Source organism: Spinacia oleracea, chromosome 5 (assembly GCF_020520425.1).
Source record: "Spinacia oleracea cultivar Varoflay chromosome 5, BTI_SOV_V1, whole genome shotgun sequence".
NCBI lineage: Eukaryota > Viridiplantae > Streptophyta > Magnoliopsida > Caryophyllales > Amaranthaceae > Spinacia > Spinacia oleracea.
This window is the reverse complement of record NC_079491.1, coordinates 7,031,533-7,058,528: the sequence shown is the minus strand read 5'-3', so window position 1 is coordinate 7,058,528 and position 26,996 is coordinate 7,031,533. Positions and strand designations below refer to the sequence as shown.

At 34.9% G+C, this 26,996-nt stretch overlaps 1 protein-coding gene across 3 annotated transcripts in view; it reads right to left on the bottom strand.

Moving 5' to 3' along the window:
* Positions 1–7,883: 7,883 nt before the first annotated feature.
* Positions 7,884–26,996, bottom strand: part of LOC110789457 (serine/threonine-protein kinase ATM) — a 52,166-nt gene continuing 33,053 nt past the window's right edge. For 2 of the 3 annotated variants that reach the window (XM_021994122.2, XM_056830280.1), the window contains 37 exons: positions 25,710–25,827; positions 25,491–25,614; positions 25,145–25,288; positions 24,817–24,927; positions 23,759–23,806; positions 23,568–23,672; positions 23,314–23,400; positions 21,438–21,746; positions 21,208–21,323; positions 20,124–20,190; positions 19,955–20,029; positions 19,596–19,715; positions 18,441–18,605; positions 18,252–18,350; positions 17,114–17,265; positions 16,830–17,031; positions 16,710–16,757; positions 16,532–16,615; positions 15,941–16,024; positions 15,046–15,126; positions 14,703–14,792; positions 13,976–14,038; positions 13,383–13,523; positions 13,120–13,176; positions 12,907–12,966; positions 12,700–12,794; positions 12,486–12,594; positions 11,398–11,487; positions 11,112–11,191; positions 10,950–11,028; positions 10,777–10,823; positions 10,595–10,694; positions 10,045–10,176; positions 9,823–9,957; positions 9,676–9,741; positions 8,866–9,009; positions 7,884–8,208 (listed from right to left, as the gene is read on the bottom strand). In XM_021994122.2, coding sequence (XP_021849814.2) covers positions 8,131–8,208; positions 8,866–9,009; positions 9,676–9,741; positions 9,823–9,957; positions 10,045–10,176; positions 10,595–10,694; positions 10,777–10,823; positions 10,950–11,028; positions 11,112–11,191; positions 11,398–11,487; positions 12,486–12,594; positions 12,700–12,794; positions 12,907–12,966; positions 13,120–13,176; positions 13,383–13,523; positions 13,976–14,038; positions 14,703–14,792; positions 15,046–15,126; positions 15,941–16,024; positions 16,532–16,615; positions 16,710–16,757; positions 16,830–17,031; positions 17,114–17,265; positions 18,252–18,350; positions 18,441–18,605; positions 19,596–19,715; positions 19,955–20,029; positions 20,124–20,190; positions 21,208–21,323; positions 21,438–21,746; positions 23,314–23,400; positions 23,568–23,672; positions 23,759–23,806; positions 24,817–24,927; positions 25,145–25,288; positions 25,491–25,614; positions 25,710–25,827 — 3,905 coding nt within the window. In that variant the 3' untranslated portion in view covers positions 7,884–8,130. Of the gene's footprint in view, positions 8,209–8,865; positions 9,010–9,675; positions 9,742–9,822; positions 9,958–10,044; positions 10,177–10,594; positions 10,695–10,776; positions 10,824–10,949; positions 11,029–11,111; positions 11,192–11,397; positions 11,488–12,485; positions 12,595–12,699; positions 12,795–12,906; positions 12,967–13,119; positions 13,312–13,382; positions 13,524–13,975; positions 14,039–14,702; positions 14,793–15,045; positions 15,127–15,940; positions 16,025–16,531; positions 16,616–16,709; positions 16,758–16,829; positions 17,032–17,113; positions 17,266–18,251; positions 18,351–18,440; positions 18,606–19,595; positions 19,716–19,954; positions 20,030–20,123; positions 20,191–21,207; positions 21,324–21,437; positions 21,747–23,313; positions 23,401–23,567; positions 23,673–23,758; positions 23,807–24,816; positions 24,928–25,144; positions 25,289–25,490; positions 25,615–25,709; positions 25,828–26,996 lie in introns of those variants that run through there. The other variant, XM_056830281.1, reaches the window with a different exon arrangement.

The following is a 26,996-nucleotide window of genomic DNA, read 5'->3' as shown; positions in this document are numbered from 1 at the left end:
TGGGTGTTCTCTTCAGGGCCTTTCCACTGAAGATAATGTAGTGTTTGGAGAGAATGAAAGTGATCTGTACAAGCTGATCAACTTTGAAAGTAAGCTGACAAGAAGGAGAAAAGGAAGGGAGGAGGTTTGCTTGGTGAAGGAAGAAGGAAAAGAATCAAAGAGCTGTAATAAAGTAGAGAAACTAGATTTAATTCATGCTAGACTAGGGCATGTTTCTATTTCTAAGATGGAACATTTGGATTTTTGCAAATGTAAAGAATTAAAGAGCTATTTCTGTGACACTTGTTCTGTTGCTAAACATCACAAGTTACCTTTCTCTCCAAGTAAATCTATTGCTGGAAATGTTTTTGAATTGATTCATGTTGATTTATGGGGTCCTTACAGGACTAAGAGTATTACAGGTGCAAGTTATTTCCTAACTATAGTTGATGACTATAGTAGAGTGACTTGGACACATTTGTTGTCAAACAAGGAAGAGGTTAAGGGAATCCTGGTTGGTTTCCTTGCTCATATAGAAAATCATTTTAACACCACTGTTAAAACCCTGAGAAGTGACAATGGAACAGAAATTTTTCAGAATGAATGTGCACAAATCTTTGCTCAAAAGGGCATTACACACCAAAGAAGTGTGCCAGGTGTACCTCAACAGAATGCAAGAGTTGAGAGGAAGCACAGGTTCCTGCTTGAGACAGCAAGAGCCCTGAAGATCCATGCAGGACTGCCTGCATATTTATGGGGTGAGTGTATTTTGGCTGCAACTCACTTAATCAATTTATTGCCTAGTGCAGTGATTGGTTGGGAAACTCCATATAAGAGAATGATGAAGAAAGAACCTGACTATGATCATTTGAGGGTCATAGGAAGCCTGTGCTATGCAAGTCCTCACAAGAAGCCTACTGATAAATTTGCAGCAAGAGGAATAAGGTGTATCATGATTGGATACCCTTATTGTCAGAAAGGGTATAAGCTTATGGATCTGGAAACTAGAAATTTTTTTGTGAGCAGAGATGTGGTGTTCAAAGAAAGGATATTTCCTTTTCTTCTTAAACAAGGAAACAATGATTTTGCAACTTGTTTGAGGAACAATTTGTCAAGTACAGAAACTGAAAATGATATTGATTTCTCTAATATCTTCACTGAAGAGTTTGAGCAGGATATTGATCAAATAGAACCAGAATTGGAGGAGATGCAAGAAGAAATGATTCAAGAAGACACTATGGTGGTAGAACAAGGTCAGACTGACCTTGATGTCACCAATGTGGAAACAAACACTCAAGAAACTGTGAGAAGATCAGAGAGGGACAGAACAATACCAGCAAAGTTCAAAGATTTTGTCTTTGATATCCCAGGAAAAAGAGCTGCAACACATACAGCTAACTTGATCATAGCAAGGCTCATGGATTCAGAATACTATTCAGAGGAATACTTAGCATCTCTGAACAATGTTTTGAGAGAAAGAGAGCCAATTCACTATGGAGAAGCATCAGAAGATCAAGGGTGGATGGAAGCAATGAAGGAAGAGCTGAATGCTCTTGATAAGAATGAAACATGGGAAATGACAGATTTACCAGAAGGAAAGAAGGCAATAGATTCTAAATGGGTATATAGAATCAAGTTTGACAGAGATGGGAACATAGAGAAACTCAAAGCTAGATTAGTGGCAAGAGGTGATAAACAGATCAAAGGTAAAGATTACAAACATACTTTCTCACCAGTAGCTAAGTTTACTACTGTGAGAACTCGGATAGCCTTGGCAACAGCCATGAATTGGAAGTTGGAACAACTTGATATCAACAATGCCTTCTTGCATGGGTTCCTGGATGAAGAAGTGTACATGAAACCACCAAAAGGTTACACTGGAGGAAAGGAGGGGCAAGTATGTAGGCTGAAAAGAAGCTTATATGGTCTGAAGCAAGCTTCTAGGCAATGGAATCTAGAACTGACCAAGTTCTTCATTGAGCATGGCTATACACAATCCAAAAGAGATTATTCAATGTTCTCTAAAATTGAAAATGGAAAGCAGACAATTGTGCTAGTTTATGTTGATGATCTTCTTGTCACTGGAGATGACACAAATGAGATGAAAAAGCTCAAAACAGAACTTGACAATGCCTTCACTATGAAGGATCTTGGAGAGATGAGATATTTTCTTGGGATAGAAGTTTCAAGAAGTCCAAAAGGAACCATGTTAAATCAAAGAAAGTTCATTCTTGACATACTGAAATCAACAGGGACTGAGGACTGTAAACCTGCAAAGTTCCCCTTTCCCAAAGGGATCAAATTATCAGTTGATCAAGGTGAACTACTAGAAGATCCTGAAATATATAGAAGAATCATTGGAAGGTTGTTGTAATTGAATCTGACAAGACCTGATATTTCCTATAGTGTGCAGCAGTTGAGTCAGTTTATGTGTGAGCCAAGAAAACCACACTTGCAGGCTGCTATCCATGTGGTAAAGTACTTGGCTGGTACAATTGATTGGGGTTTATACTACCCTGCTGATTCTGAAGTAAAGCTAAGCTCATTCTGTGATTCAGATTGGGGAAACTGTGCCTTTAGTTCAAGATCTCTCACTGGATACTGTGTTTTCTTAGGAAAATCACTAGTGTCTTGGAAAACAAAGAAGCAAAAGACTGTGTCAAAGTCATCAACAGAAGCAGAATATAGATGTATGTCACAAACAACAAGTGAGATTGTTTGGTTGAATGGGGTACTAGAAGACCTGGGGTTCACTGTACCTAAGCCTATTGATTTATTCTGTGACAACAAGTCAGCAATTCATCTTGCACATAACCCTGTTTTCCATGAAAGAACAAAACACTTGAATGTGGATTGTCATTATGTGAGAGATCACATCCTGGATGGGCTGCTAAACGTTCTTCATGTTCGATCCTTTCTCTAGTTAGCTGACTTAATGACTAAGTCTCTCAGTGAGCAACAGCATAATCATCTCTCTTTCAAGTTGGGCATCACTCCCTCAGCTCCAACTTGAGGGGGGTGTATTGAGAACATCATGCTATTTATAGTAAATTCTACACCTAGGATAGTCACATGCATATGTTTTCTGGTTTGTTCTTTTACTCTTCCTAGGTAGTCTGTTTTGTAGTGATCCTAGGTGGATCTTGCCAGCTTTGTTTTGGCCTCTTGTACACATGTAATTTAGGGTTGTGCATAGACCTTTGTATATAAGGTGAAGGCAGGCCTTTTGTGCCGTTTTGAGACCTCACAAAATATAGAAATACAAAACACAAAACACCAGAATTTCTGGTGAAGAAACCACTACATTTTAGCAGCAAAACTCTTTGAATCTTTCTTCAGTTACATTGGTAATTACTAATTAGTGAAGTTTAGGTCCAAAATGCAATGATATGTGTAAATCTTTAATATTTTCTCTTGATTTAGATGGGTTGATTTCGCATCGCAACTAAAACAATTGTTGAGTGGTCTTAAAAGGTCTAACATGCAATGATAAATGTTACTTTTTCTATCTTTTAATCTGATTGGATGAATGTTACTTTCTAACCACTTAGCAAGTTTTTTTTTTTTTTTTTTTTGACATAAGGTAACTAAACAATATTAGTAAGAGAATGTAGAAGAAGGATATAATGTCAAATTGACTCACAGATTCTAAGTCAAGCTTACTTAAAGCTACATACTCCATCTCGATTCAATAATGATGATTCTTTCTCTTAGTATATCAATTTGTTCTTCGTGAATTTTCATTACAATCGAAAAACTTGATATTTTTAATATAACTAGTTAGTGTTCCGGGCATTCGGGCAATGCTCTGAATAGTAGAAAATGGATCAATTAGATTATTATCTTGCTAATTTAATTTATTACATTACTATATATATGGCTTTGAGTATATATGCTTTAATAAATTTTATATGGCCCTGTTCTGTTCACCTTATTTCCACCTATTTTAGGAAAAATAAGTTCAGATAAGTTCAGATAAGTTCAGATAAGTTCAGATAAGATAAGTTCAGGAAAAATAAGGGTTGACCAAGTACAATTTATAACTAAAATAAGTTTTGATAAGTTCTAATAAGTTCAGATAAGTTCAGATAAGTTCAGATAAGTTCAGTTAAGTTCAGATAAGTTCAGATAAGATAAGTTCAGGAAAAATAAGTGAAAATCAGGTGAATAGAACACAACCTTACTCGTAAAAGTAATGACTAATTAGTGATGTGAGGCTATTAAGAAATGGATCAGATTATGTTTCTAATTATATTGAATTTATATATTGACTTAATATAATTTTGAACGTATAAGTAACTACAAAATGAATTGTGACATAGTGGTTAAAATATTCATCTCTCAAATGAGAGGTCTAAGGTTCGAAATCTATAACATATGATATACATAGTCAACTATTGAAAGACAAATTTTTATGATATCATTTCTTTTAAAATTACACATAAACTCATCATCCTTAATTTCCGTAATTTATCACCACCTATATCAATCTGTAGACCGCCAAATTACTAGAAAGATATACAAATTAATAATTCCTCCGTTCCTAAATAGTTGCATCGTTTTGATTTTCATGTTTGTCAACGCATAACTTTGACCATCAATACTTATAATTATGTATTGGTAAAAATTATAAAAAGTTGATATATTTAAAATGTATATTAAGACAAACCTATTAATACTTTGTATAATAATTTTTAATTTTATTTATTAGTAGAAAATTGAGGTCAAAGAAAAATATGTGAATAGTGTTAAAAGTAAAAATAGTGCAACTATTTAGGGACGGAGGAAGTAACAAATTTCAAAAGCTTGTAAATTATACGCGAACATTAATTATAGGCAAACCTATTACCAAATGTGGTCATTGTTGGATTCTTAGGATTGGAAGAGTTCCAAAATAGACTTTACCAAAAGTCGAATTTACGGAGAAAGGAATAATAAAGGAACACTAAATCTTCATCCCTTTTAATTTTTTTAATGTTTGTGTGTATTTGTTTCTTTAGACATTAATTTATGCTCATAGACTTTTTCTTTATAACATAATAATTTTTATTATTTATTGGTCTAATATACTATATTCAATGGTATATAGTGACATGGATACTTCACCATTAAGGTGTTTCTTACTTCCATCAGTTTTCATCCAAAATTATTCCAAAACCTCCTTTTTGCATTTCTTTTGCAAAACTATATGTATAATCATCACTCCATTATTATTATTATTCAAGTATCTTATTCTCCAAGAATGTTGCAGCTCCAACCATCTAGAATCTTCCTTTTTATCTACGGAACATTCACATTTTTTTAGATGTTATTTCGTACGTCAAACTCACGGTTCACGAATATCAGTCAGCAAATAAATGAATAGGTAATTTAATTAATGTCAATGGTAGTACTTGTAATAAAATGGTTGTATTATTGTGTTAGGGGTATTAGGGTGAAAAACGGAAAATGTATATCATCGAATACGAAAACTAGGAAATTAGCGAGTGAACACTTATTTCACAAATTAGATTATAGACATATGTGTATGATTTTCGATCACTGGGCACAAAGGAACATAATTTCACATGTAAAAAGACATAATATTCTTAAGGTGCACCATGGTCCACCTTCTAAATTGCGCATAATATTATAATAAATGAACATAATTGCATAAAAAATTTGATAAATAACATTAGAACATGAGTCAGTTCAATTTTGTAGCAATAGTGATAAGTAATACTACGTAGTTACATATATATCGCATGCCCCCTTAAAAAAACGTTACACATCAGCATGTTAACACCAACTTTTTTTTTTTTTTTTTTCTGAAAATTAATAACGCTCACGAGAAGGGTTGATCGATTAATTAAAAACATGTCTCGAACATATGGAGAAAAACTAAAATTATCATGATCTTTTTAATTTATACGGAGTACAAACTTCATAATTAATAGGAAATTTTGTCAAATATAACCAAATAGATTTAACACTTTATAGGTTACAACTCCAAACTTTCATTTTTCTCAATAAGTGTGTGTCCGTGCTAATGCATGGGGCACTGAAAATATAGAAAACTAATATACACACAAAAATGTAAAGCGATTAAGTTAAACGTAGTACGAAGTATTTTTTAAAAGAATAACTGACAAAATATAAAGTAATATAATTGGTACAAACAAAACAAAAAAAGTTTCATTATAGATACTATGTATTTAGTTTTAGAAGATTTTACAATAGCTACATTAAAATGGTAGCCATCATAATGTATTTAATCTGAACCATTGAAAAAAGTTGACCCATCTAAACCATTAATTAGGCTGACTTTTAATTTATTATAAACTATTATAATTAATTTAAATTATTTTTCAATAAAATAAATACATTAAATATACCCTACTTTCTTTCACCCACGATCTTAGAGCAGTTTCTATCTAAAAATAAAATCCCTACTTGTCCGCTACTTTTTTTCCCCATTGTCATCCCTTTTTACAAAAGGTCTTGCGCGTACAAGGTGTACAATAAATTTATTGTACACCAAGATAACTTTTATGCAGTTTTTCGTAACTTTAACCTATTTTTCTGTAACTTTTATATTATAAAATAAAAAGGTTGATAGATAAACATTTTAAAGGGTTAAATGATTAATTTATACATTATTAGTGATTTTGAAGAAATAATATTTATTCAAATGAAAAAATTAATCATTAAAAAATAGATAACTTTTACATATATAAATGTAACTTTTAAGCATTTTGAGTCAACTTTTACTTCGGTGTACAATATTTATTGTACACCCATTGTAAATAAGAATTTGTGCCCTTTTTATGCTCTTCACAGTTGCTAATATTTGCCAATCAGTGCTTTAAGTATCTAAACGACGTCACAATTACCATTTTATTCGATCAACCCTAATTCTTTCTCCTCTAATTTAAATAACTGAATTCTCACCTCTTATCTTACCTCTGATTTAAGGACTTATTTTAATTTCGAATTCCCAAAGAGATTCATATTTCAATTTACTTGAAATTTTAAATTTCCAACGAATATTCAGATTTTAATTTGCTAAGTATATGGTTTTGAGTTAGATGAAAAAAACTGGAAATAGATGTATGGAGTATTCGTTGATGTTTTTGGTAAAGGATGAGACAATGGGCGTTTATCAGGAATTTCATGATCTCCAAGAATAAGAAAATACCAAAAAAGTAAAATAAAAGTGAACGTGGGAAGATAATTTGGTGATTTTCTATTTTTCTATTTTTTTGTTATTTTTATTTTTTTTGTTATTTTTATTAATAAAAAGTCATCATAATCAATGGTTTATATGAGTCAACAATAATAAAAGGTTGAGATTCAATATATTATGGTGGCTACCATTTTATGGTAGCCATTGAAAAGTCTTCCTTTAGTTTTATAGTATATTGGTAAAATTAAAGGGATAAAAATATGATTTTTTATGGAATAACTGACAAAATAAGATTGCTTAATGATTGACCATTATAATACCATTGAATTAGTTACCATGAAAAACTAAAAATAACCACTGAATTTGCCAACTACTCAAAGTTTACAAGAGTCCTTTGCCAAAACAAAAAATGAGATTGATACATTTATCAACTGATGTTACCAAATGTGTTTTTCCATGAAATTGGACAATAGCCAACTAAGGTGGATACCAAGGTCCTTTGGCCCACTTAAATCGAAGACCTTGGTTACCACTTATCACTTTACCCCAACATAATTGAGGTTTGTGGCACATTTTCTTTTTGGTGAACAAGTTTCTGGCAAATTTTAAGATTAAGTACTACACTCTTTTCTTGGTCTTTTTAATAGTACTAAATCTGAATGTGCAACAAAGTTTAAGTTTCTTAATTTTAGTGACTCATTGCTTAATGAAAAACATTGCAGGATTGACTAGAACCGAGGGTATCTCAAGGCAAGAGGCCGAGGACAACGTTTACTTTGATTACAATGAGATTCGTTTACATCATAAATACAAGGTTCGTACCCAAAAAAGAATGAACCTCACTGTACGTTTCTCTAACTCGTTAGATCAGCACCTTTGAATACATATACAGCCTCAATAATCAATATGGTCACATTTACTGATTTACTCACTAAAAAGATATACAGAACTATACAAAGAAATTTGAGGGCTAATTACTTGTGTATTCACATCCATGCACCCCACCCGGGGAACATGTGGCATAGCCTCTCTGGGTCAATTGCATCTTGGATCAGCTGTTGAACCTACAACAAAGATAGGTTGTTAAGATTCCTAACCGAGGTATAACCACCAATGTAACCAACTCCTAACATTAGATTATCTTTCGATTTCTGTTAAGCATGCCGGTTTCTGAACATATTCGATCAGTAAAATGTGATAACTCATAGATATAGGATTTTGCTTGAGCATGTACCACATCTATTTGTTGATCGAATAATTTTAGATTTACCAAGGCATGAGCATAAAGCATGATGCAATCTAACTTGGGGTTCTAACGAACTCTTACCAATTTAGCATATTTTGTTCAATGAACTTGTGAAGCTCTATTTCTTGGCTCACAAATGTTTACATTTAAAAACTGAAGATGGTTTTATACTTGGAAAAAAAATTCAAAAACAAAAACCCGGCTCTGCAGAATCCTTAATAGAGATGGCCGTTCTTGTATTTGCATATAATTTGATGCTGGTGGTTCAGCAGGAAGTAAAATACAAACTTGACACTGAACAATAAGATAATAAAGAAATTTGACAGTGTTCTCATATTTTGATTAATGTCTCTTCACAAAAAGGAAAACTGAAGCAAATGGACAAAGAGCAGACAGTAAAGGTCAAACTGGAAAGTTTATGGATTAAAAAAAATCAACTTGATCAACTGTGCCAATTGATACCAAGTAAATTTACCTGTCCATGAACACTTCTCATTTCACCATCCTCATATCCATCTAGTTTCTGTTTAACACGCATCAGTGCACGTGCAGCATCCTTATTCCCCTCACATTCATCTTGCGAGTCTTCCCAGCTAGTCTCTAAATCATCCTCTGTTTCCTGTCAAAGGAAAATATGGATGAGCAGCATTTACAACATTGTATACACTGAATGTCAAATGCATTACCAACCCTTCAGCATGTGTATGCAGTTATGCACTGTGGGAAAATATATACATAAGAGTTAGTAATGAATGCATACACGCGCAGAAGAGAGTAGTGAATTTAAGATTATGAGTCTGTTCTATTCACCTGATCAACTTATCTGAACTTGTTTTCCTAAATTTCAACTAAATATACCTGACCTTTTCCCAATATTAATTTATCTGAACTATTGTGAATTGAACTCGGACAACTCAATTTTTATCCCTGAACCTTATTGTTCCTGAACTGAATTTATGTAAAAATTTCCCTAAAGCTTAACTTATGCGAACTTATTTTTTTTAAATACGTGAAAGTAAATTGACTAGAATAGAGCCTATATTATACGAAGTACAAATGATTTCTGCTACACAATAGGTTAAGAACAAGGATCACAAAAGATAAGAACTTCTGATGTTACAAGTGGTATCTGTGCGAGCACCAGCTAGACTAGCACTAGCAGCCAGTTTGCCTCATGTCCACTCGGTATCTGGGATAAATCCCAACAAGAACACCCAAGACACAATCTCAGGTAATGAACGCTGTTTTAGTTATAGATTGCTGAAGGCATATGAACTAAGTTTACCTTTTGCCTCTGTAATGCCTTAAGTGGAGATAGAGCCCATTTATAAAGAGGGTCGTGGATGAATACCTGCATGGCAATACGAAGGTAAATTACCAAATAGTAAAATTGTTTATTAAGATAGGTGAGGACTTAGTGAGTTGGCAATACTTCAATAATAGTCAGGAGAGCTTCTTTATTTGTCCGCATCACGGCAAGTGTTTCCTCACAACATCTTCTGAAAACACCTTCAACTCCGGTCACGCCCATCCCATCTATTATGTCTCGGGTAAGTCTGAATGGTACCTGGAAAAAGTGGTTGAACTCATATAATCAAACAAAACGACATGACTACACCATAATAATGCAAAAGTAACAAGTCTATAGACAAACCCGCTCTGGTGTTTTAAGCATCAAGCCTTGTTCAAAAGCTACACCAAGATCAATATGAACAACTTCTGCAGTAACCTGATCAATTAAGATGTTCATAGAATGTCGATCTCCCAGTCCAACAATGTAGCCTACCTGTTAAAGGGAGAATTTTGTAACTACTAGGACCCCTCTAGAAGATAAAACATAAAAGTTAAAAGCTGACGACATTAGCATGCTAGATGCGTAGCAAGACATTCCAGTAATTGATAGATAAATGAAGAGAAAATGTAAGGTGTACTGGAGCACTTGAAACTTGAAAAGGAAAAATCTTCCCAATCTTCGAATTGGTCTGGTGGACATTTTTCCTTGAAAGTATGTTGTTAAACATAAACTTATTATGGTGAATTAAAATTTCAAAAAAATAAAAAATTCATAACTAGATAAGTAGGTAATTACGTGATTATCTTGATGCTAATCTCTAGGTCATTTCAGTTAACGGTGAAGAAGTAGGTAAGATGGCTTAACTTCGGTTCAATTAAGCAATGTCAAAAGGAGAGCTAAGAATCCTCACCATTGAGCTGGCTGCGACACTTCGAGTGTAAGCCAACCTTTTCTCAAACCAATCAGCTGGCTGCAAAAATCTTTCAAGGAAGAAGAAATGCATGACAGGCCTGCAAGGTTCATCATGTCAGGCTGTCAGCCAGATAGAGGTCAATTTCTAAGTGCAAACTCATATCTGAATGTAGCTGGTACCTGAAGTTTTCAGAGACATCCTGAAATGCCTTGCGTTTGTCTTTCACCTATAAGAATCATATCAATGTATCAAGAGGTTAACTTGACACTGGAAAACTGGATGTTTTACTAAAAAGGGAGGAAAAGACATTATCTCAAAAAAGAAAAGAAAATAGGATGCAAAGAAGACATACATTCATCATATGCTCCCGGCATTTAGAAAATGACCAATCTCCTGCACCATAGCGCCCATGTAATCCTCCATTGCGCGAGCTGACAGGCAAGAAAACGTTCGAGATCTATTATTACTCAAAACATAGTATGGAGTAAGATAATCTATTGCAAATCAAACTGACCTTCCTATAAGATATTCACCCAGGGGAAGAGTACCATCTACCCACTCAAGAATACCAGCACTAGGAGTAAAAGGGACAACCTACAGCACAATTTTTGAATTAGTTCAAGAGATTCCCATCTTAAACATTTGCACTGACCAGTGCGTAAGACAAATGCTTTGCAACCCACAGTCCACTTTTATTCATTTCATGAATTTAACTCTCCTTCATGGAAAGACAAACTCCAGTATAATTGATTTCAGAAAAAGAAATAACCTCAGAATACCTCAAAACGAAAGGTACATACCTTATATGTGCGTACTCCTAATTTTCTTTTCCATGTGTCTTGATTATTGTGTAAAAATGTGTTAACCAAGCCAAAAAATTGCTCCATAACCTGTTAGCCACAGAGGAAGAGATGTCTAACAATAAAATCAAAAAAATTACTATAATAAATACAGGAATAAGAATTGGAATAAATATGATGTCCGCAGAGGTAACTTTCGATTATGTTTTGTTGCATGATAAGTGTCAATGATTTGATTCAGCTAAGGTTTGCCAATAAATATGTTTCTGGTGACTGACACACTTTTATTGACAAAATGCCCCTGATTAAACTATGCTTCAGTAGTGTGAAACAAGTTTGTTTTTATTCAACTTGTAACATTGAAGAGGAGAGATTAAATGATGAAAATTTATTTAAATACTTTGTTTTCATAGGAAGTTATTTATATCCTCCTTGTCATAACCATTTTGTGAAGTCAGAAAATTACCAAACAACTACCTCGATTTTATTTAAGATTTTAAGCTACACAACTGACTTTTACGCTTGCCGACACGAAACTTTGACTACAAATATCTCTTATTACCGATACTTAAAATTATAAAAATTTGATATTAGGAAGTTATAAATTGAGAGAACTCTAACAACATCCCATACGACTATGCTTTTTCTTATGTAAAAATTACCAACATTGATAGAAGTGGAGTATGTGAATAGTGGTAAAAGGCAAAGTGTGTAGATTAAAAGAAAACGGAGGGAGTATGATTTTCTCAAGAAAACTGAAAACTAAAGATTCTTTTATCCAACTGTATCTTCATCTGAACAAATCTATGCCAAAATATTTTTTGAGAAAGAAGCCTAAATGATATGAAAAAAGCAATAATGACAGTAAAGAGAAAGAAGCATTGGTGATTGGTCTCAACAACAGAGTCAAATGATAATTAGATGTCAGATTAGATGAACATGGCATCATCACATATCCAAATAGTTGCGAAACATAAAATTATATAGATATGAGAAGATGCAGATGACACTGATAACAGAAAATAATGAGTGACAGATGAATGAAAAAAAGGAAATAGATAACTGAAACTCTCGGTTCAACAGAATACCGCATCTTGTCTTAGATCATCATTTCCAGATTTTGCCAATTGCCTATATGTTTTACCATCAGAACCGTAGCACTCAACCACTTTTGGAGCATTAATACCATTCATCACTCTACACAAGGCAAGTTCATTAACTCAATGATTAGACACATTGCTCAAATGCTGATCAGAAGTAGAAGGCCTAACGAATTTGACATTTCAAGTTTATTGAACATACACAACAGAATCACCCAATCCTTTGAAGTGAGGAAACGTCCCTTCACTGTATTGACAACTACGGTCGACAGAGATATTGGACGTCAATACCGGTACCTGAAATTCAGCGAAGCAATTTTATTCTTAAGCAACCTTATGTAGTCACATACAGTGCTAACACACTATGTGATTTAATGTACACAGTCAAGGATTATGGTGTGAAACTTACAAGTTCGAGTTCCCGAACACTTCGAATATCTCTTGGAAGGCTAACCTTCTTGTTGGTATCCTGTAAAAAAAGAAAAGCTTTAGCAATCTTTCAGAAAGCTAAACATCACCAATAAATCATTTTCAGATTGTTAGAGAACTCAAAAAATCCAAGCGGTTCAAAGACGGAAGTGTAAAATCCAGAAAATCAATGAAGAAAAATGCACGCACTAACCTCTCTCTTTGTCTCTAACTCTGCAAGTCTAATATAGATCTCCACCAGTTGTTTCATCTAGGTGACACATGAATAACCCGTAAATCATTTAACATGTGAATATTAGGGAACCCCTTCGTCTAAGGACCATCAACATATTTGCACTTTAATCAAACCTTGGAACTCATGCCAAAATGGCAAGTTGAATGGGATCTACATGACAAGCAACACACCAAAATTGGTCGCTTACACTAGTTAAATTCTACCAATAGTACATGTGTTACCTGTCTAATAATGTTCCCATGATGTGCTTGTAATTCTTTCAAAAGATTTTCAGCAGCAACCTTTTTATCTATATCAACCACATATGAATTTCTACTGCGTTGTTTGTCCTTTATTCGGTCACCATTGGCAAGAGCCAGGAGCTGGTTCAAAGAGAAAAAGTAATAAAGTCAAGAAAAAAAATACAAGGGATCTCAAGTGGAAAATACAAAACCCCACTCCCTTACCGTAACTTTATACATACTACTTCAGGGAAGTTTTTTTTTTGTTCGACTCCGTTACCATAGATACATAATTTAAGAATTATAATAGGTGAGTGGGTGTAAGAAAACTGTCGATTAATTAAGAGAGAGGGGTAAAAAGGTGGATAGGTGTTAGAAAAAAGTGATCAAGTAAGAGAAAATGAGTGGAAAGGTGTAAATAATGTGGGGTAATAGTAAAGAGGGTTTTCCAAAAAAGGAATAAAATCAATTAAGTAAAAGAGAGTAGACAAAAAAACCAACCCAAAACAGAAAGTGTGTATTAGTAGACCAAAATGCAGAGGTGGTACATATATACATATATAATATTCAGAGAAATATAGCTGTCAATATACCTGCAGTATGGTGTGATACGGGTGCTCAATGGCCATTTTCTTCACAAGAGAAGCCAAAGCGAACTGCATGGTTTATTAGGTAGTGAGTCAATTACAAGTTCCATTATATTTGGGATTTATTCACCTGAATCGTATTTGGGTGTCGAATATAAGCATAAACTTAGACTTACTTGAACAAGAAGACTGTTCTAATTTTGGATAGCACTATGCGGAAAGCGTACGTAAGTGTAGAGAAAATCTACTATAAACCTACTTTATGGAAATGAAAGCATAACGGCAGTGTGTATTAAAACACCTCCACCATCGCCTCCTCTCTCTCTCTCTCTGTACTCGCCTCTGTTTTCTCTCTTCTTCTAATTGAAAAAACTATCACTCTTATCCATTATTTATTGAAATAAAAACAAAGGGTCCAATGTGTTGGGAATTGAACACCAAATAAGCAAATAACCGCTATTCCTATATATATAAGAGCACTTCACCACAATTCCCTGTATTTATAAGAGCACTTCACCGCTATTCCTCATGCCTTTGTCGTCAATTAAGAACTCAAGAAGTATCTAGGCTTCCTATCCATTTCCTCTTTGGTCTAAAATTGAAGTGTCCAATCTCTAAACAAAAATCTAGTGTCAAATATCCAAAGCATCACAGGTGTCGCCTGGACGTTTTTGCATCATCCAAATAAAATTCTCTGCAAAAGAAAAAAAAACACCTATGCATTCTGGTATACCTGAAAGCTATGAGGGCCTTGAACCTCTTTTGTGCTGCCCATCCTAGATGCAATCTGGTAGACAAGCGGTATAAACTTGTACGACTGCACCTACAAACATTTATTTCAAGAAAAAACAAAAGCTATCACCTCATAAAATTGCGATAGATTAAATTTACAAATGACTAATCATGTTTTACTGTTTGACATCTAATCATTACTTCTGCCTGCATATAGGGCAATCATAAGGGATCTAGACTTATTTCTAAGCAGTCACTAAAGCATTTTCTTGTATGAGATTGAGCTTCTGATTTTTGACATACGACTAAACACACAAAAATTTCTGTGCAAAATATTTACATACCTCATTAACAGTGTTAGCCATTGCCTTGATAACATTTTGCCTAGAAGAGAGGCCAAACCAGATTGAAACAAGTCGGAATACCTGAAACAATGATAGAACTTAATAAAAACAACGCTGAAATAGGAGTCAACCAAACATACATGGAAACATTAAAGTGAACGACTTTTCAAATCATGTAAGCAACTATTCAAATAAAATTCAATAAGAAGAGGTAAGATATAACTAGAGTTAGGGTCACAATAAAATTACTTTTCTTTAAATTCGTGTAAGTGATGTAATCAAACATTACTTTTGTGACATATACCGTTAGATTCATTTGGAAGGTATTTTGAAACCAGATTCATTTGTGATATACTTTAATTTACAAATTTAAATAAAAGTAACCTGATCAAACATTCAAATAGTATAAAAATAAAAACACCACAAAATGTAATTGACTTACATTTGATTCTTAAAATGACCTAGAAAACATTTAAGAAAATTTGTTTTTATTTAAACCAAGAAAAATCATATGATTATATGGAGTAATAAGTAATATTCTCCTTGTCAAAAAAGAAATTGCTACATAGACTCTTTCACAGTCAACGTTCATAAACTTAGACCATATCTTTTCACGAATATATAAGAAAAATTTTATCTTTTCACAGCTCTCTCATCAACAAAATCTCAAAAAAGCATCACAAATATTCATTTTTTTTCCATCCGCGGTTCCACCCCCTTTCCTGCTCTCTCTTTCCAACTAAAACTAACAGAAAAGATGCATCTGACAGTAAGCTGGAACCTCCAGCATAGGAAAATGCCTGAGAGGTTAACAGGGGTATGTTATATGTTTACTACAAAAAGAAGACAAAAAATAGAAAGGTAAGCATCAGAACAAGATAAATGGAGAACTGACCACTCTGACATCATACTTCTCCCCTAAGACGAGGCAATGTTTATACCCATCCAGTGCCAGGTTAAGAAAATTGTCTCTATCATCCTGAAACATAAAATGAAATGCCTTAGACGACAGAGATTATGTTAGAATCATACTTGATATGAAGAAGTTTATATTTGAAAAGGGAGAAACAAATCTATTGTAGAAAGAAAAATGGTCGAATACATAGTTAAAGCCACCTGTTATATGCCTGATAACGTACACCAGTAAAACAAACTTTCTACAATTGTAAGAAAAATGGTCGAATACTTCAAGTCCTGTTTATGGAATTCCTTTTATCTCATTGCTATTGTCAATACATCCACTTTCCCTGCCTACTTAAAATCACAATAATCGAACTTTACGGAGCATTTTATAAGTTCAAGTGAGTTGTCACTCAATACTCACTTAATATATCCTTGCTTTGACTATTAATAACGATGCAGAAAATACTACAATGCATCTCAATCATAATGTGAGCATGCACAAGATATGACTGCATAAAGTAGTTAGTGACGATTAATAAAAGAAGAAACGAGAAACTGAAAGTTTCCAGTTACAAAAAGATACCTGTAATTTTTCAGCCACCTCAGTGTCTAAAGTAAGTTGCCTTTGCAGCTCCTGTATTTTTAGTGAATAATCTGTTTTCTCCCCCTATATAGCAGGAAAAGAAAGTGTTGGACTGTTGGGGCAGAGGATGAGGAAAGAAGGTAAAAGCCAATAGACCCTCAAAAGAGTGCCAACTTGCCTTTGTTGAACTCCTGAATCTCTTTACGAGAGCTTCCATTTCCAGTTTCTGCATTGAAGAACTTTCATGAAAAAATCTATTTTGTTTGGCATATTGCTTCCTAACAAGATTAATTAGTACCTTGTGTTTCCTCAAACGCAAAGCAGCTTGCCATTCGCTGGAATTTAGCCTTTCTTCATGACTTCTAAATAGAGCATCCGCATAATGTGCAAGATGGAAATGTGTCTGGCACTTCTTGTCCACAGATTTCCTGTTGACAGCTTTGAGTTCCTCGGCAAAGGTCACAGCACGCTTCAAGTATTTCTCCAATATTGTCCTCGAGCTGCATCCAGTTAAATATAAGACACCTATAGGATCAAACATGGTCATATGCAAGAAATACATGTATGGATTTGATGACTGACTTGCTAGAACGAGTTTCTGCAAGCCACTTGCCAACCAAACGATGTACATCTGATGCATCTTCATTTGATTGGTTCTCTTCAGCAATATATTTTGCAAGGTTGATGGCCATCTCTTGCCGACCTTGTGCTCTCAGAAGTTTGGCCTCTTCAAGCTGCAAATATAATTCAAAAACACGATTGAAGCTAACAATCTTTTAGGTTTCAAAGACACTTTGAATTTCTGTATTAGACTCCACATTTTTTACGAGTTGAACTCTGTAACATAATGCTACGATAATCCAAGTTAGACGTAAATCACACTACGAATTGTTACAAAAGAAACTAATGCTTACTTTGGCCCATTATTTACTATATTCTTATAGCATGTTAGACAGCTGTCTTCATCATTCATGCTTTTACATTTGCACATCTCTGTTACAGCGAGGGAGAGATATAGAGAAATAACAGAGAGGAGAACCTAGGTGGACAGGAACGAGCAGGAGGACATTAGGATAAGGGGAGGGGGGGTACTTTCTTAACCTGTTCCATATCCGTTGATTCCCCACGACCCTTTGTCCCTCACTTTAAGGCCATCTCTGGTAAATTCTCACAGGGGGCAGTGTTAATAACACACAGAGTTACAATGTTTATTCAGTTATAAGTTATAACATCAATCATAGGATTACCATTTTACCATACTATATCTCTATAGGCTGATGAGCACTGCATTATTAGGACAATCACATTCACGTGGTAGACTGAAGGATGCATGCTGCTCATCAGAGATGATGGGCCAGTGAGAGAGGTGAGGCAGAGGTCTATATCGCAACAAAATATATTTCAATTGATAAGAACAAGGCCTTTTGTTGTTGCCTGGTAATCAATGTACCTATATTTCAAAATTCAAGCGGATATATTGAGCTCTAGATTAGGCAAGCAAATCCTAACTACAAGAAACCCAGCCTACATAAATACTGTTGAAGGAGTGAATGTTATTACCACTAATCAACGATCAACATGCTCTCTCCCCCCCCCCCCCCCCCCCCCCCCCTCCCCCCGTCCCTTTTTGTTATTCCATTTCCAGCACTAAGATGATGTTTCTTCTATTCTTCCCTTCAATCACACTTTCCAGTTTAACAAAGAGTAAAAAAACATTTACCCTGCCATGCCAGTACAAACTTGTATTTTGGCCACCCAACTCGATGCACATAAATTTGAATTCATGTAAAGATGCAGCAGCTTGAGAGAACATGGTACCCTGTCAACAAATAAATCATTAATAAAGACACTGTTAATAAATTCTGCAAGCACATATAGTCTTGAGGATTAAGAGTAAAAGTAGTAAAACCTTGCGAAGAACAGATGAAGATCGCAGAAGATGCTGGACTGTACAGTCCTTACAACCCAAAATGTGAAGCAAGACTTTCCGGAACGCCACAAACGGCTCTAACAAGTTCATGTGTAGTTGTGTCTGCTTCACGATGTAATTCCATTGTGTATTCAAGCTCGACAACTGCATCACAGGAAAGAATAATGGGATTACCACCTTTACCAGTTTAAAACCATTTGTAAATGAACTACAGTCCAGTAGAAAAAAAATCCACTTTCTTGCAAAGGCTATTTGGAAGTTAAAAGGCTCCTCCAAAAACATGCTCGTTTGTCACAGAGGATTCCCAGAAAACAAGCCATTTTGGACTTGCATGTCATTGTAGCTAATGTCACGAGGAGGAAGAATCTGTGGATCACCTTGTCCTCGTAAATCTTGGGTTCTCTCCTTGGCACTTACCATGTAATTATCTGGGTAGCGTCAAGGATTGGTGTTTGTTGCTCAGACTGTCTCAGAAGTGTGATGGATGGTTCCTTGGCAGTCTGATTGGGTATAGAAGACAAAGAAACTAGTCGATAGACTTGGGAAAAACATCATTTATAATTCTTGGATAATATGTTATGCGAGAATGAGAGAACATGATACACTGACACCCATATGAATTCTTTAATTCATAATTCTAAAGTATTTAATAGTACTATTTGAAAGAAAAGTAAATCATATTTAAGCCAAAAGCTCGCCAATTTTATCTGGAACATCCTACTCCCTCTGCCCCTATTTAAAGGTCTCGTTTCTCCCAAATCTTGTCCCTATTTAAAGTTCTCATTTCTCCTTAGAGTGGCGACCACGCAATTAAATATTCTTTGCAATTGTTTTGTTTTGATTTCATTTATTTATTCTTCATTTCATTCCTTTGGATGGGTCTCCACTTGCTCTTACCTCTACTAAAAACATTAAAATACATCCACTATTTTTCTTTATTCACCTACAATTAACCAAACCCTACAATAATTGCTCTCCTAAATACACGCATATTAGAGAAACGGAACATTTAAATAGGGATGATTGGACGAGGGAGTACTACAAGCGGTGATGGTGTTTTGGGACACACACACATTAGACTTTAGTGAATAAGAAATAAATCCAAAAAAGAAGAATAAGATAGCCTCAAGTTACCTCTTCCAAGGCTGGAATAGCGGGTTCAGAAAGCACACTACGCTTTTCTCGCAACGAACTTGTACTTCTGCTCAATGGTCTCCATCTCAAATCCCATGTCATACCAAGATGATCAAGGATCTGCATGTTAGGGTCAATTCAGTTATACACGTCAACTACTTTACTGATCCAAAAGATGTGTTATTTTAACTCTGTGGCACGTACAAAATCGTTGAAGGTTCACAAAGATTATCAGGTTAAATCGTCAAGCACAATATTGGGCGAGGGAAGGAATTGTGTTGGGAAGAAATCACAATATTGAGCATCCAATAACTAAGGTATGTATACTAACTGCTGTTCTTATACCAGAATATACATACCTGTAGTTTAACTATGGTTGAGTAGATGCACTCTGTGCTCTCCTCACTTGCATGATAAAGAGACAATGCAAGATCCTAAACAAATGAATAGTAAGTAAGCCTATGGGCAATGGCCTTATATCACATAATACGCTACCTGCTATTACAGAAAATCTGCCATAAATGTCACCTGCTTGGAATCCTTCAATTCTTTATAATACTCACGGGAATCTCCTTCTTGCAATGCCCTCAAACAACTGATAATATAAAGTGAAGACAATCAACCAAAATAAAACAGTACTCTTTACCCTTAAATTCAAAGATGTGGGCGCCAAACAGTACTCTATATATGCAAGTCAGGGAACCGCATCAGTACATATAGGATACGGCTGTTAAAATCTTACACTCTAGACACTAGAGAGTCCATTGGGTAGGATTTCTGCTACAGTAGGAAGCAAACACACAAAATGTATATAGAAATAACAATTTTGCTGCTTAAGTGCCTAGGCATGTTGAAAATAACATTCGCCTTGTTTGTAGTAGTGAATTAGTGATGGGTGTGTGCCTGCATGATGAGCATGTGTTGGTGCTGGTGCATGTGTGGGTGGATGAAACACCTGGATTTATCAATGAGAGGAAACCAACTGGCATGATTTTGTGAGCAAAAAGATTGAAAAAACATGAATCATGTAGCAAAAAGGACCATTTTAGAATTTTTATTAATTTTTTTTAGGCAGGAAGATATAAAGTAAAAAGTCTTTAGATAAAATATTTATACATAAAAACTCTATCAATGACAAAATACATGCTTATACAGGGGCCACTAGGTTGTGCTCTGAGAGAGGGCAGCCTAGAGGACTCCATGAACCCAAAATTAAATTTATCATATACGGATTTTGACAATTCAATTTCCAACCATATAGGAATGCATTTTTCACATGGTACCCCTCCAAACTGAGCTTCACAATGTCAGTAAGCCCACTGTCAATTTTCCGTTAATTAGTTGCAACTTGCAAGTATGTGAGATGAGTTCATTACTCTAAAATGACATAAAAGTCCCTCTAAATTCTAAAAAATCTACTTCACATAGTTGCCACGTAGCTAACCGATTTAATAACAGCAGGAGTACTGAAATAGTGAAGCCCAATTCTCAAGGGAACCACAAAGTATTTTCTTTTCGGTTACCAATTATAAGTAAAACTAGAGAGCTACCATGCAAAATAGAAGTATTCAAGTATCTTTGAATTCCTTTTTAAGGTTTGGCAAAGAGTTACCTATGCAGGTTTTGATTGAAACGGTCACTTCTTGTAAACTGGTTTGCAGCTATAGAAGTGTCTCCTATGTTAAACATAGAGAAGTCCCAATTGCCAGAACGCCAAGCGGCCTCATACTACATACAGTTTAAAGCAGCAAGGTAAACAGAAGGATTAGCATTAATAAGAACGACGAGCAAACTGTGTTTATTCTCAAAGCTCAACAAGTTCATTCATCTAATCAGCCGTACCTGCAGTTCTACAAACTCTAAATCATGTTGGAACTCCCCTCTACAAGAAGCCAATCCTTGACAATACAGATCAAGGATATGGGAACAACCGATTTGTTGCAGAGATCTAATGACCCCTTTGTAAGGATTTCTTAGTTTCACCGCTAGGTCTGTTTCCGATAAGGACGCACAAGAAGCTGCTCGGGAGCTTTCATCAGTTGAGTACTTTTGATAATTCTCCAATGTCTCTAACCTCACTTGTAAATCATAATATTTGAGAGCCTTGCTCCAGTTGCCCTCATGTTCAAAGGTCAAAATTTGAGAGGTCAACTTCACAAGGAGCGCAAGACAGGCAAGATGAAACAAATCAGTTCTAAAAATAAGCGAATTGCACTCAGTTCATAATTACCTTTAAAAGCAGACATTCAAGTAGAATTCATTTTCATATGCTGAATAATTTTTCAGATAACAAAAGCATTTCACGATACAATTCCTTCTACTTCTACTGTTATATTTCTTGGGTAGAAGGGAAGGAGAAGTTTTGAGACAGGGAAGTCTTCTAAGGGAACGGCACTCTTCTAGTCTCTTTTTAATCTTCTTCAGAAATCTAGAACAAAATGCAGATTGCACAAGAATATATTCCCTCCCGTTTGAATATAACTATATAAGTGCAGTTTTAGCATTATTGACCTAATTAAGAAATATATGGAAAAAAAATTCCCTTAATCAAACAAGTTTTGTTGGGGGAAATAAAAATCTGATTGTGTTTGAGATTAAAAAAGTCATGCAAATATCGTTAAAAAAAAAAAAAAAAAAGTGGGGTGAGTTAGGGTTGTAAATAAGCATTAAATGTATTTCTCAAATTGGAATTAGTTTAGGAATTAATGCCAATTTTTTGCTTCTTATATTTCATTTTCCTTCTATTAATAGAAAAAGACTAAAACAATACTTATCTTTGTTCTCTTCAACTTAAAACTATAATTGCAGTAAATATTATTTTCAATTAGTAAAGTTAATTTTAATCAGTTAAAATCAATTTGATATTTTTTGATAAGAAGGAAATTATTATTGAAAATAATCGAAATAATAAATATACCATGAGGACAAGGTGTCCTCATGAAGAAACCGAAAATCAGACTACAAGTTAGCCCAAATCCTTCAAATATCTCTAATGGAGTAATGTGGGAAATCCTCCACCAACTTTGCCCCTAAAGAAGCTAATAAAGTTACTTCATCCCACAATAGATCACGTGGGACATCAATACCATTAAAAATACAACCATTCCGCTCCAATCACGCACACCGCAAAATTGCCAAAATCAATTTGGTATTATGATTAGAAATAAATATTTTTGATCAGAAAAAGTCGGTTTTAATTCAGTAAAAACCAGTAAACTGTATATGAGTAATAAGGGAAAATCAGGTATAAATATTTAATCAGCAGAAGTCGGTTTTATCAGGCAATAATCAGTAAAATTTATTTCACACCAAAAATCAGGAGAAGAGAACATGGGCTTATATCTGAACAGAAGGAATAGCCTATAGCATGCCTTTATGTATGTATGAGCAATAATATATACCAATACAATAAGGATATGAGGCACTAGACATATATCATAAAATTACACTTCTGGAAAATTCAGTTGCCTGATTGCCTCTAAGGATTTGTACATGAACAAGCATGATACTGATGCTCCCCATGCAGGTCAGGCTATTTAACTAACTAACAATCCCCTAGACAAAAGACTAGATTATTTGCAACTCAAATCTGATAAGAAAGGTATAACAGTTTCCAAAAAGAAGTATTAACGACTACAGCATGTTGCGCTGCCATCAAATCAAGAAGAACTTTAAAGACAATGAGGTTTAAGCAACCAATCAATGTTAGTTGACAGACCTTGTGGGATTGAATAATCCCATATAAACCATCAGGCTCATTTATCCGTGTGAGAGCTGAGAGCAGTAACTCAATATGTTTTGGCAACTGCAAGTCAAAATACCAAAGGGTGAGCATTAGATCTATTTCGAGTTCCTCCTTCATACTTTTTCTACTTTCTGAAAAGGGAAAAGGGTTGGATCTGTTTGTTTGTCGAACGACATTTCACAACAAAGCTGAAAGCAGTATCTCAAAACGAATGAACCTTCACTAACCGTTTCAACATGAGAAAAATCAGGCTTTCCAAGTGTAAGGTTATTGAAATGGTCTTCACACCAGTACTCAACATACAGCATAGCAGTAAAATATGACCCACAGAACTGTTTTTAACAGCAATATTAGCTAGCAGTGAAAGCTATAAGAAAGAAAGTCAAAGACGAAGGCATATTGATGTATCTGTACTCACAATTGCCGACTTTGCCACAGTAAGGTAATCAATATTGAGCCAGTAAACCTACCAAAATGAAGATAAACACCATGGAATCAAAGGCTATCAGAATAAAGACAAAATCACGCAAATAACCGCGGACTACAGTACTATTATCTGAACTACTAATCAGGAAAATTACATAAGTACACAGTGTAGGCAGGCAGATATATATGAGTTCTTCAAATTACCAATTTCATTTTGTCCAAGTACTAAAAGGCCATTATGTATCAGTTAACAGAGAGTCAATAGGAGCCATAAGAAGCTGATACAAGCTCATATAAACCACAATACTGATGAAAAAAACATACATGTCAGGTGGTCAACTGTAACCTCTTCATGAGATACAAAAATAAAGTACATATTTCCAATTGGGAATCTGCTACTGAAATTATGGCCCTTACCGCAGTTTAAAAGATTTTGTACTAAAAAGAAAGTCTGCAAAAGTGCTAGACTGCTAGTTCAAATTTCACTAGTGGTTCATTCAGGGGTGATGCTGGGTACATCAGACCCTTCCCAAACCCTGTCATAAGAAGGATCCATTTTACGTGGTAGTGGTTGAAACGCCCTCAAAGAATGGCACCAAAGGTATGTAATGGATAACCCATAAGACTTTCTTGATTCATGTTTCTATTGCAGAAATTCAGACACTTCTATCAAAACCAATGGGATCCAAAGGGCGGCCAAACAAATTCAATCTTCTAACGAAGCTCCTTCCCTCGACCTCTCCTTTCTACACAAAGGATTATAAGTTTCCTTTTGATCATTCAATCATTTCAATGCAGCAGAAAAGAGAACTTCACTTTAATTTTTTGCTGGTATTTCCTACCAAACTCTTGGATAAAGCAAAATCTAATGACTCACAAAGTCAAGGTCCATAAACCAAAGGACTTGTGCATCTTCCCATACATTGAAAATTTAAAATAACATAAGCAAAAACAAAAAAAAGTTAAGGTTAAAACTTAAAACTTAAAACAAACAATATGGGCAACACAAATTTCTTAAGAGCATGTATTTCAGATACATGTATGCCATACCTTATCCCACAACAGAGTGGAGATTAACAAGGTACTATGTGCAGTGGCTGATCCTCGGGCCTTCAAAGATGCCCGAGATTTTGCACCTTGCCCGGAAGAAGACCGAGAAGCCTGCAAGATCAACCAAAATCTTTTAACGCTTCATTCATCAAATACTTGCCATATGAAGATGTCAATCTTATACATTCACCCATGTGCTCCTTTGTGAATAACTAACAATAGTATACCTTTGGTTACCTTTTTCTAATTGGCTATCTTTTGTCCACAAGAAAGAGGGAGAAAGAAAATTAAGTTAAATAAACAAACAATTGAAGAAGTCAAAGTTCACCTTCACAATTTCCTTTTTATTAGACAGTGGACCCGAACCGGCTCTCTCCATTACATTGCACAGTCGCAGTTCATTTAGCACATCCAACATCACCTGAATAGACTTCGTCAGCTTATTCGTCTCTACAAGTATATGCTGCTCTACCTGCATGTTCAATGGGAGACTTATTATAGTTTGAACAAACTACGGAAATCAGAGAGGCCAAGCCCTGCTGGCATAGAAGTGGCCTTGTAGAGTGCACAAACACACGTTAAGATGATCTAATCATTTATATTATGACCAATCACAAACAACAGAGTATCTGAACATCAAGAACTAGCAGTGTTTTAGTAAATGAATAGGAAACCTTGACAGAGATTAGATGGCCAAAATCAGTTGCCAAATCCTTTCTTCCAGCCAGATTAATCATAATACTTGGCAGTAAAAGTTCAGCAATTTCAGCCTTCAGTAATACAATATCTTGACATAACCTGAAAACAATGAACTCAAATTAAATAATTTAAAGCCAAATATACAGCCGTGTACATCAATGCTGTGGGTTAATTAAAAAAAAGCAGACAATTACCTAAGGGTGATATCACTGCAGTGCCCAACCAGCGAGTAAACAAGCGGACATATCCAGGACTCAAACGTTTTGTCACATGTATTCCACAGAGATGCCTCTTCTAACGATTTTCCTTCAGCTGGTAATTTCACATAAGTAACAAACAAACTTTAAAGTTTGATGGTTGACTACATGAAAGCATGATTTTTCGCATCAGTCTTATCAGATTACGCAGGATAAACATGCAGGAGAAATTCTTAATCAGATCGATAAACACAATTTCGTTATAATTAAGAAAAAAATGGAAAAATAAATAAATTATGGTGCCTCACTGTCATCTTCCAAATTCTAAAAATCTGCAACACCACATCAGCAAATAAATAGCAAATGGAACCTCTCAGCGGCAACAAGTTAGTGCTTCTTTTTCAGAACATAGAGGCATAGGCATTCATGCATAGCTTAGCCTATGTGTCTACGAAATGTTCCTGCTTTGTTCAAGGAAAAATCCCATTTCATCCTATGTTACTTGGCCTCGGGTACTCATGTCGGTTACTGTGTAGACACCAACATATGGGTGCGTGTCCAACTGTTGACTCGGCTATTTTATGAAAAAAAATCACGATTTTAGCCAAAAATGAAGAACTCAAAGTGTCCACAGGGATCATAACCATGTCGGAGAGTCGACTTTATAAGGTGAAATGAAGAGTCCAAATAACATAGCAGTGAGACACACACTCGGTGTAGATCACACGCCTAACACAGCCTTCAGACATCCCTTTTTGGAAATCTAAATGCCATTGTTGAAGGAAGCTCGAAAAGAAGCTCTAAGCAATGACTCTCTTGATGCACTCTTAGTTTTAAGAGGCGTGAAGAAAAAAAAAGGGAGAGGACAAGGTAAATAATTTGCATGAGGAATCTTGAGCTTTCCATATAAGTTGTGGATTGGCTACATATTCATTTTGTGGGCTTTGATAAGGATAAGGATAAGGAAAAGAAAAAATTGCCGAGAAATGTTTTTATGGCAATCATGTACTGTGTGTGATTAGAATCAACACCCATGTCTTTTCCGGAGCTTCCTTAACTTCTGATTTGATGTTAGACAAGGTAACTTACCTAGCTTCGATATGGGCTAGGAGGCTTGGGATTTCAATAGTTACTTGATTGCTAGGTTAAAAGAAACTAGGAAATCTGTTATTAAGTTTTCTGATTTCAACAGTTACTCGATTGCTAGTTTTCTGATTTTTCTTTCCTTTTTTCAGCTGATAGTATATTCTATTTTCTCATCCCAAAAAGAAAATAATAAAAAAA